General features: G+C 35.7%; 1 protein-coding gene across 1 annotated transcript; it reads right to left on the bottom strand.

Annotated features, from left to right (window-relative positions):
- Window positions 1–44: 44 nt before the first annotated feature.
- On the bottom strand, window positions 45–11,222 carry LOC114542126 (sperm flagellar protein 2-like). Its single transcript, XM_028561873.1, has 42 exons — window positions 11,062–11,222; window positions 10,174–10,276; window positions 9,959–10,040; window positions 9,671–9,841; window positions 9,496–9,602; window positions 9,275–9,338; window positions 9,094–9,140; window positions 8,887–8,926; window positions 8,705–8,752; window positions 8,547–8,626; window positions 8,409–8,475; window positions 8,234–8,302; window positions 8,089–8,151; window positions 7,853–7,936; window positions 7,468–7,502; window positions 7,287–7,356; window positions 7,072–7,197; window positions 6,919–6,980; window positions 6,532–6,604; window positions 6,252–6,347; window positions 5,978–6,094; window positions 5,805–5,907; window positions 5,476–5,576; window positions 5,122–5,218; window positions 4,868–4,989; window positions 4,536–4,639; window positions 4,281–4,344; window positions 4,071–4,184; window positions 3,804–3,891; window positions 3,577–3,712; window positions 3,272–3,363; window positions 3,083–3,162; window positions 2,915–2,942; window positions 2,616–2,732; window positions 2,243–2,440; window positions 1,987–2,093; window positions 1,728–1,855; window positions 1,474–1,612; window positions 1,006–1,207; window positions 678–876; window positions 400–544; window positions 45–209 (listed from the first exon to the last, which is right to left on the bottom strand). Exons 1-42 carry the CDS (start codon window positions 11,117–11,119, stop codon window positions 111–113), a joined length of 4,125 nt encoding a protein of 1,374 aa, XP_028417674.1. The 5' UTR covers window positions 11,120–11,222; the 3' UTR covers window positions 45–110.
- Window positions 11,223–11,272: the final 50 nt, after the last annotated feature.

The following is an 11,272-nucleotide window of genomic DNA, read 5'->3' as shown; positions in this document are numbered from 1 at the left end:
AGAAATAAAATATAATAGCATTTGAAAAGCGTGGATCGGTTTAAAATCACCATGAAATTTTGGTTATCTGTTTAAATTGATTACAAATCGTTGAGTTCTACAAAGGTATTTTAGTTATCCCAAACGATCCAGCAACGTTTAGTTATCCCAACCGATCTTACCAAAGTATCAATGATACCAAGAGCGTGATAGTAACCATCAAACACCAACTGTAAACAAAATAATAACATTTCTATTGTGATATTATCTAAAGAACTGGTACGATAAACTATGAACGACAAGTACGTGTATCATTTCTCACAAGCAGTCGGTACTTAACACCAAGAAATTCTGAATGATTTAGTCATTATTACGACGAACTTGTAAAATGAATATCACACATAAGAATTCTCAACGTACTCTTTCATCCGGATCTGACGGTAGAACGGGAGTTTCTGATTGGTTGTCACCTTTATCACGTTTTTCTTTGGATGATCTTTTGTCTTTCTTTTCCTTAGTTGAGACAACATCACCAGACTTGGGTCTTCGAGGTACAAGAGGAATTCTGGAAAAATATTTAGTTGTTTATTATTCCAGTCTCGGCTTACAGGTAATCTACAATATGGACTTTCATGTAGAAATAAAATCGAATTGAACAAATATTAGGGCATTTTAGGTTTCTGTATCAAAATGTTCACCTGCTGCGATGATCTTCTCCTTCAGATGTCGGACCTTCTGGAGTTTTTATATTTTCTCGATCTTTTTTACTCGATGTTTGTTTCACTTCGTGTTGACTTCCATGTTCACTGGACGATGATGGAATCGTGGGAACAATAGGCGGAAGATCAACCAGAGGAACACGGCAGATATCAGAGTATGCTTCAATTGGATTTTTACCTAAATATTTAGCAGATACATGTGAAATAGCAGACACTAGAATAGTTCAAACGAAGGTTTTAGAGTCTTCGTGTCTTACTGATATACCTCGTTATTAAAAAAGGTAAAAAAGCAAGAAAAGTATAATACCTTCAGCAGAGTTGTAATAATCTTTCAGCAGCCTGTATGTATCTTGATAACGATCAACCTCAACTTGCATCAACGTTAAATAATGATTTGTTAACAATCCCAAGCGATCCTGCAGCCAGCCCTCTTCCATTACAATTTTTCGTTCGTTTTCCGCTATTTCTTTGCGGTTGTCACAAATCGAGTACAATCTATCACATAAGTCCTGCAGGAAATGCGAGAGAAAACACAGTAAAACATTTTCAATACGAATGCATGTAGCACTATTTACAAGGTCCTGAAGGTGATTTGTGTGTGACTAATTCATACAACGCACCCTATCTATCTTATTTATTATTATAAGCTACAAATTTTGTACATGATATGAGCCAGTCATGTATAATGCGACTATCATATATGAAGGTAATACAAATGATGGTATAAAGTGGCATTCTTAAGAAATAACAAGGGAATTAGAGAAAGCAATCTTACGTCAACTTTTTGATGTAACTCAGCTTTGACTTCGTCATCACTGCGCATGTCTTCAGGCACGTCATTATAATGAGACTGCCACTGAAGTACATATTCTTCTTTTTCATCCGGACGTCGTAAAAACGACAAGAATTCTTTCCTTCAGGATATTATAATCATGTCATTAATTAAGTTATACTAGCTAAATGGTGTAACAATGTGTTGGACAAAACCTGGGCGAAAATAAATATATTTTAACCTAATTCTTGTTTTACCTGGTGCTATAAAAATATCTGCATATCACCTCCCGTTCAAGACGAATTTCTCGAAATACATTTTTAGCTGTATCAATGTACGTCTTCTCCAGGTTTTCCCAGCGACTTGCAAGAACCTCAACCAACGGCTGGATGATAAAATAAATGTGATCAATTTCATTACGACGCTTTTCTTGCGTTCGAGACATAATTCTAGTGATGCGAGAGTTGTCTATCTCAGATTTCATGACTTTCATGTATATGCAATAAAAACACTGACCATTTCAATAGGTTGATCAACGTATTCCCATTCCTTGGACCCAGGCTCCGGACCTGGTGGTACAACAGGCTCGACTGGTAACTCCTCGGGAACGTCTTGTTTCTTTACTAAATCAATATTGACAATAATGAAATGGGTTTTTACATTATATAAACTGATAGAATAGCTATTATGTCAAAGCGTAAAAAGAATTGTCGGTTTTAAAAAGGAAAATAAGTTCAATAATTTTTTTATTGGAACAAAATATGATATTTACCGGGAGATTTTGCCCTTTTTGCGTCAGTGCGTGATGCAGTAGGTGACTTAACCTTTGATGGCTTCCTGGAAGGAGATGGTGAACTCCTCTTAGAACCGGGTCGTAGGTTCTTCTTGGATGACTTAGGAGAGACAGCTTTACTTGGGGGTGATGGACTCCGATCCTTCTTCGACATTTTTTTTGACGCTTTAGGAGATACTAAATACAACAATAAATTCTTGATTAATTCTAGAAATATGCTCGCCTGAATCATTATATATTTGAATATCGAACTTGACGATCATCAATACTTAGTTCTCACCAATTTCTTAATAAACATGCAAACTCAAGAATCACGAAACTAAAGGAAACCAACGCATTTATTATTACAAACCTGTCTTTGTGTTTGGAGTTTCCTTTGTGTCCTCGACATCCTCGTGGCTCGTGGCGTCTTTTGGTTCATCTGTGTTGACTACATCCACAGAATCATTAACAGGGGTTGATTCAATTACTAAAACACAGAATAATACAGAGTTCGGTGATTTCTCAGTAAAATCCGCCGATCATCAGTAGATTACAAGATCAAATCTCTCGTTGAATATGTCGTTATACTGTCCACCTTTATGCACTTCATCACCAATATTTAATATTTGATTCTCACTAAAGCAGAAGAATAAGGTTTAAGAATTCTACCTTCTATGGCAGTGTTTGTCACCTCTTCCTAAATCAAAGAACAGGATATATTGATGCACATGAGACGTAAATAAAAAATATAACTATGGGTATATTGCATCTAATTGAAAATCTAATGAAAATATCACACTTTGCCTAACTTCACATGCATAAACACGTTAATCTTACACTTTTAACTTCTTTTATAGGTCCTTGAATTCTTTCTGTCGTCGTGACAAGAAGTGATGCAACACTTTCATACACATTATCTGACATTAGAAAAACAACGCGATTACCATAACCATGAACGACCATAAATTTACCAGATGAAATTAAAATTCACTTGTCGTAATTCATTGATCAAAAATAATTACTTACCGATAGAATTATCAACATCAACTTTGCTCAAAATTCCAAATTTGTTAAACCATTTTTCAAGTTTTGACCACGAATCATCAAAACCAGTTATCCTGCGATGAAAAACTAAAATGAAAAACTAGGGACATGTGCAATGCTCTACCTGGAACTTGCTTTCCTTTTATCAATTGAAGACTCTATTTATTTAGCTTTACTTAAACATTGTAACTGAGAAGAGACAATGCCAGTGATTACCCTTACAGCACCATACTGCTACGTACGATATCTACATGAAAACAGAGTTGTGACAGCGAAGATTTCTGTACCTTTGTTGTACTTGCTCTCTATCATTGGATGGATCAATAACCGGGCGAACTTTCTCTTGTTTTCCTAATCCTGTATAACTGCCATCTACTGGAGGATTAAACTCTTGATGAAATATTTCGCTGTTTGTTGGATCATCTAAAATAGTAATCGGAAACGTATCGTGTTTGACTACATCCTTCATGAAGTATAATGCAGGTTGATGTGTTGGGAAGACATTCTTACTTACAAGTGCGTCCTTCGGCTCTTGTTAAAACAACATCATCAGAAACATCGAATAATACAACAATGTCAATACCACTTTTAGGAGGTGGAGACTGTAAAACAATGAAAACTCGTGTCGTGGAATGTTTAGACATCTTATGTACTCTTCTTAATCATCAAGAATCACTTATAATGCACATTGAGGCTACACGCATGTCTCACACAATCTCGGATAGTATAAACTATAAATTTCCAATGACGAAACAGAGATGTGGAGTGTAATTTAAAATACCTCAACAGCAGGATTTGGATCTGGAGCAATACGCGACTTCTTTCCTTTTCCCTTAGTTTCTTTGGTTTTAACATCTTTAGTTGCATCATAACCAGTTAATGATTTCTCAAGAATCTACAAACACAAAGGGCATCAGAAACCTCTGCAGCTCAAATACTTCGCAAAATGACAATATTTGTTGCGTGATGCGAATATATACGCATTCATTACCTTTGCTTGACTTATAGTTGAAGGGAAACCATCCAAAATCCATCCTGTTCCAGCTGGTACTTGTCTACAAACATTAATAAAATTCTTATTGGCAATTGCACTCCAAAGAAAACTTGTAACCTAGGTCTGAGACTAGCGGGTACGGTTAGCCAGATATCTGCCTACACAGCCGCACAAAGAATAGTCTGAAATATCTCCACGAAATTCATAGCTATAGTAAGTACTACCGGTAATGGAGACCAGAAGTGTTTTTACCTTATTGCTTCAACAGTAATATCAACCAACAACTGATCCTGGATTTGTTTTCCTTTCCTTAAATATTCATACGCTTTTTCACCGAGTATTGCCCGTGACGTGGTCTAAACATAAGATGAATCATTCAGATACAGCTTTTTATAAAGACCAGACAAAAACATCGACACTCAAATATATAATATAGTGAAAAATATCATGATCTTATTAAGGTCAAATTTTACAAATTTTGACCATATAAAATCTCTGAACAAGCACCTCAATATTCAAGTGCAATTCATCAATCAAAGAGATTTCTACAATTCAATAGCTTTAAGATATTTTTTTTCACTAACTTTTCTCACAACGTAATATCTTTTATTTTCTTCTTCTAGCTCATTCTCATTCCCTTCAGCATCACCGCAGTCTTTGGCTTCCACATTCTCTGTAGCAGTTGCATTATTTGGATCTTCATTTTCTAAATTATTATTAGGGAATGGAGGTTAACGTGTTACGAATACAATACATATAATTTAATATATTGTAACAGTTTTACCCAATGGATCGCGCGAAAAAAGGGCGTGAAAACGAAAAACGAGACAAAAACTACCTTTTGTTTCATCACGTGATTGATAAGCTTGATCCGAGGTTGTCGTTTCTGGAGCTTGTGCAGAAGGTTTATCTTCAAGACATCTCTCATTTTGTGGCTAAAATACAAACACGTCTTGGGTTCATTCCTATAAACTCGTTATGAAATACCGTTTACTGTCTCATTAGTCACAAGAATTGCGGATTCAGGTGAGCTCCAGACTACGAGAAAGTTGATCAACGTTCGCATCATATCAAAGCTCACCCAGCAGTACGGAATTAATTTTAAGCAATTTTGGTAATCAGTTATTGTAGTATGCGAAGTTACCGTAACACTGCATAATCATATAAACTTTGACAACACAAGCAGACGCACCTCGTTGTTTTCTATAATTTCTTCTCTCGTTTCACCAGTCTGGTAAGCTTCAATTGCCTCTTGAACCAGATCATCAATACACAACCTCACCACTCTGTGACCTGAACATTTAAAGATTGCATAATTCATTATGAAACATTTCTTAAGATGATGAAAATATTACCACCCTAGTCTGCCCTGAGAACAATTATATAAATTCTTATAATAGATGTGCTCATCTAAATTCTTATGTCTTCAATATGACCATAATTTTTTAACTATGTTATAGCTGTGAAAATGAACTCGGAAATTATGCCCAATCGCCACTAATAGTCAATATTCATTCATACTTGCAACAAGACGTTGTACAGCGGTTGTTTTTCCACTAAAAAACTTTCCAAGAAAGCACGCCTTTACAGGAAACGGAGGAAATTCTGGCGTTGGTGGTGGAGGCTGGAATAAAATATTTTGTTTTAGGAGAAAGTTATTTTGATGTCTTATATATTGATGAATGCATGATTACCTCAGGAGGAGATATGATGTTAAATAACTTCTGAACAATATGACCAAGAATAGGATTATCTTTTGGCAGAACATGATCAAGACTCTCGTCATTTGGTTCCCACTCACCAACAGCTCCCTGCAAAAAGAGAAAGTGTTATTATATAAGACGATGAACGAGCCCATACTAAAGACGATACAAGTGTGACTATATGAAGTTCCTCAGTTCCGCTGTACACTGTTCCAGAGCCAGATGGCCGTCAGCTTGCTCACGGTGAACACAAACCTATACTCACTCTATATTCAATAAAATCAGACTCGTCTGTCAATTTGTTTTTTTCTTCTTCAACCAGAAGTTCATGGGATCTTTTAATTTCTTCCTCTGTTAAAATCTGATAAAATAAAAAACAAAATTACTGCATGAACAATCCAATATATAAAGATTTCCCAATTGGTCTGGACGGCGTAGCGGAGTACATGTAGTTAAAACCAATCCAGACGAAACAAACCATTCAATATTGTTTGTGTTTAGAGGATTATCACGCTCTTAAATTCAATTATTTCAATGATGGTTACCTCGTGTGGGTAAAGTGGCAGAGAAGCGTCGAAATACCCTTTCCATTCACGAAACAATTTCTCAGGAACATTTCTAAGGTTGAAAACACAGGAAAACGCTTGTTGGAAGACGGTCAAAATGATGTAGGATCTTACCATTGGAGGGAATTCTGAATTCACACCGCCCCCCAGTGGTGGTGAAGCGCCCCGCAAAGTGCATTCCTGCCCTGTGTTTTAGCAATGCAATACATTCCAACTGAGCTCATAGAAACTATAAAGTATAAACTGGACCAAACACTACGCATGAATCAAATACTTGTCCCAGAGAATTTTTCTTTCTCTCATTGGGAAATACGCCATGAAAACGAGGGTGTATAAATCAATCAAAGAAAGATTTGTAGTACAAACCCTTCAGTGAGTTCCCGATATTCGCCAATCTTACAGCTAAGGTCGACAATATCAGACAGGATCTAAATGAATCGTTCAATGGGACAAGACAAAAGTAAAATGATGTAAAAAGGCAGCAGGTTTAAACCAAACATATAAAATGAGAAAGATCACCTGTTCACATATGTTATAATGTTTTTCATATTTTTGTTTTCTTCTTTCCTCCAATAATTGTTCCCTTTCATCTTTCGTTTTCTTAATCTGATCTCGATACTCAATTTGAGCGAGGCGACACATTTCCTACGATACAAAGTCATCATTACATACCACTGCGTTTGAGTTACGGCAAAGTTATATCTTTATAATCATAAACAAAATAAAGAACCAACCGCTTCTTGATTGAGAGCATCTTCAAAATCTTTCAAACGTCTTTCTGCATACTGTTTCTCTCGGAAAATTCTAGGAATCGGAAAATTCGTTGGTTGTGAGATTCCACGGCCTTATTCGCGCATCATCCTTTTGATTCCGTGTACATTTTATTTAACAGCATGAAATGAAAAAGAGATAAACCTGTTTTCTTTAATGACTTGTTTCTCGTGTCTGATCTGCAAAGATAATATGAAAAATAACAACAAGTTAGCAATGGTTTCATTCATTCTCTAAACCAAGTCTAACTTTTGACGTCCGGATGTGGAGTGAAATCGTTTGCTGAAAAAGATGATCAGTGATGGTCTACATGCAGCCCAGGCTGTTCATGTTAAATCAACAGTAATGCATTCTAATGAAAAGAATACAATGTCCATCATATAATCATCATTTTTGCATTCAATTGTGGATTAATCCATGCATGCAGCCACAATTATCATTCTACTGAGATTGATACCAGGACGACTACTGTAAGCCAAAAACTTCAACTGCGCCTGTGGTTGTAATCACTGTAGGCTAAAAATAATACCTGCATAAGCTGCACTGCTATGCGTTTTTCTTGTTGAGATTGTCTCATGAGTCGTTTTACCAACATTTCCTCACGACGTTGTTCCTACGGGATACATCATGATTAGTACACTCGAAAGTCTCGAATTAAGCTGTTTACATGTGTAACATGTGTTTATACATGTACAATGTTGCCCGACTTATAAACGGTTCTCCAAAGCTTCAATGATATAATATGCTTCATGCATTACAAAATACCTCTTGGGATTCGTGAGCTTTCAGTTGTTCAATCAAAACTCTTCGTCTTCGTTTTTCCCGCTCCTTTACATAAACAATTGAACAAAAAAATGACACCTCACACAACAACGTTGGCCTGGTCTACAAACAAAACAAAATGATTTACCTTCCTCGCAACAGCATCTTCGTTCAATCTTTTCTTTATCTTTGACACATAATCATCTCCAGCTGTTTTCTATGGAAGAATACGACGTCAGTTCGACTAGCTCTGGCTGTATATTGATCTTTAAAAACTTATTTATGGAAAAATGATAAACAAACATGAGAATTAATCCTCGTACCAATGATATGGGCTCAAGAGGCTTTCGAGTTGTTCTAAACTCCAGATCTTGCCTTCCTTCCATTTCACTAAAAATAAAAAGGTGCATTTCTATAAAGGTAACCTTTGACAAAACCTAACAAATGATGAGATATCCAACCTGTTAAACTGCACAGAACTTTGTTGGGGTAGATTTGTCCTCATACTTTCCTCAAATGAACTGATGTGATCTTTTACTTCCTACATGAAATGAACATTACGGTCACACAATTAACACTTACAGGGATCGTATTTCCTTAGCTTTTTACAGTACTTTACCTGTATCTCTCTTTCTTTTCTACTTTCTTGTTTGGTCTTTGCTGATTTCTGTTGAAATAAATGAACCAACGAATATACAACTGTTCAAATCTCGATGAAAAATGTTTGGCAAAATTAGTTTATGGTCTCTCAACAGTAACGGCGGTAGCGGTACTGAAATGCAAAACTCTCCATTAACTCACCTTTGATTCAGGAGGCTTGGGAATCCGAACTTGAGCGTCTCTGAAATGATTTGAAATGTCACGACGTTAATTTCACACACGTATTACTGCCAGCAGCGTGAACGATGAAATAAGCAAAGTTTATAAATTAATAAATACATACAGCTCACAAATAATGAGATGAATCCATACTATCCTTTACATTGACCAAAAAAAATTTGAACTCACCTTATTTTCTGCATGACCTCATTTTGTTTATCTCGTATATGTCGAGACTAGAAAGAAAATATTTGCGTCAGTTAGTAGTTAGGGACCGCCTGCCATGCACGCTAGTTAGTAGTGATCATTCTAATCTCTTTATTACCACAGACTATACACTATACACTAATCATAGTAAGTGGAAGATCACCTTTTCTAAACTCCGTTGTCGCAAATCTTGTTGATATTGTCTAACTTTTCTTTCTTCTTCATGTCTAAAGGCAAGTTTTGCAGTATGATAGTTCATGAATTTATGGACACAAACGTGACAACTATATATGTATGGAGACAAAATAGGTTCCATACCAGTTGCCATCAGAGTTTTAACAAGGTCTTGCAGGCATATTTAGAAAGAATAGCATAAAAACATACTTTGCTCTAACAACCATTTCTTCTTGAAGTCTCTGCTTGCTCTGATATCTCTCAACTAAAGTCTCAAAATTAACATCAACTTGTCTAGGAACCAGCTGCTTTAATCTCTAAGAAAATGAAACATAGTCACGACAGGTTTCGCAAATGATATAAAGAGTAATTGGTAATAGTGTACCTCTTTATGCATCAAACTTTCAATACTCTCTAACTTGACTGGTGCACTCGGTCGCATTGTTTCCATAGCAACACCAGTTAGATTTTTCTTAGCTTTTCTTCCCAAAGCAATAAACAACTGATACAATAACTTGGTTGCAGCACCATGGTTTTCATTCATTATTGATTTTGCCTAGCCCCAAAGAAATTTAATATTAATTTTTTACACTATATATGTATATTGTAACTACAACATAGTTGTACCCACAGATTAAAAAGCCTGTGTTGATTGAATATTGAAAATACTTACCACATTTGTATCATAAGGAATCTCTAGCAACTTCATTACAGATTCAATCCTTGTAAAATTATTGAGTTTAGAATCAGCAGTTCTAAAAATTAAACATGTGTAAACATGATAGGTAATATTCCTGAAATTGTTTCAGTCACTGCATGTAAACAAGATATTTAAGCTTTCAGTTTTATTCTGGTATACCATATTCAAAATGCTAGACATGCACTCACCTTCCCTCAGAAAAAGACGAGAAATCGTCCTGCAACCCATACTTATATAAGATTTCACCGAATAAATATCCACTGCTAAAACGTTTTGACACATTTTCTTTTTCTGGAAATTGGAAAAATTTTACAGTCAGACATCTCTTAGAAAAATCTCTCTAATATGAGTATCTCTCTAATATGGATATGTCACTCAAATATGAACAACTCTCTAATATGAACAACTCTCTAATGCCAACATCTCATTGAAATGAATATTTCTCCAACTCTCTACTCTAAATAAATGTTAATTCATTATTTGTCAACCTTTTTCCGTGTTTGCTTCTGTTTCAAACACAGAAGTTTACAGTTGAAAATGTGTTCATTTGAACCTGCCCTTCAAACAGTTTTAAATGCGAGTCAAACACATTTGCAAGCCGTGCCTCCAGGGGTTTTTTTAGTTAATATTTGAAACGTAAACAAACACGAAAAAAGGTTCACAGTCTACAGTTGCATGCAAATGGACTAGTGTTGCAATGAGATTGAATTGCAGTTGTAATTGGATTAAAATGTAACATTTAACGCCTATGGGCATAGCGACTCTTAATTTGTTATTTCTTCCAGTTTCTGCAAATATATTTTACCCTACATTGTGGGTATGTCACACATGCTGCAGGCCGAGGATCGAACAGGTCTACCACCAAAACTGATTTAAGTAAATGACAAGTTTGCAATGTTGGACGAAATCTATTTCAACTATTTGCGATTCATTGACGTCCTCTTCTTTGTATAAAATAGTTTGAATATTGTACTAGTGCGTCAGTTGGGCGAATATTGCGTAGCTAAAAAGGCGTTAGACTTCTTATATATAGGGACATTTTACATTTCAGATGCTTTGTTTTCATAGCAACCTACCGATATTTAGACTGAGTTTAACATCGTCATTTAGCCAGCGACATATAATATCCGTCATTGCTTAAAAATGAAAAATTTATCACCAAATTAATAAACTTAGCGATCTTTTATTTTGCACTCTTTAGTCACAGTCATTACTGCTGTATAATCCGCCATGTTGAATATTGTCATAGCAACGACAACAACCTGAACTTTGAGGACTGGGATGGAG

This window comes from Dendronephthya gigantea, unplaced genomic scaffold, assembly GCF_004324835.1.
Source record: "Dendronephthya gigantea isolate DGI-Jeju-01 unplaced genomic scaffold, DenGig_1.0 000337F, whole genome shotgun sequence".
Lineage (NCBI taxonomy): Eukaryota > Metazoa > Cnidaria > Anthozoa > Malacalcyonacea > Nephtheidae > Dendronephthya > Dendronephthya gigantea.
The sequence above is the reverse complement of the archived record's forward strand: the minus strand, read 5'-3'. Positions and strand labels throughout refer to the sequence as shown.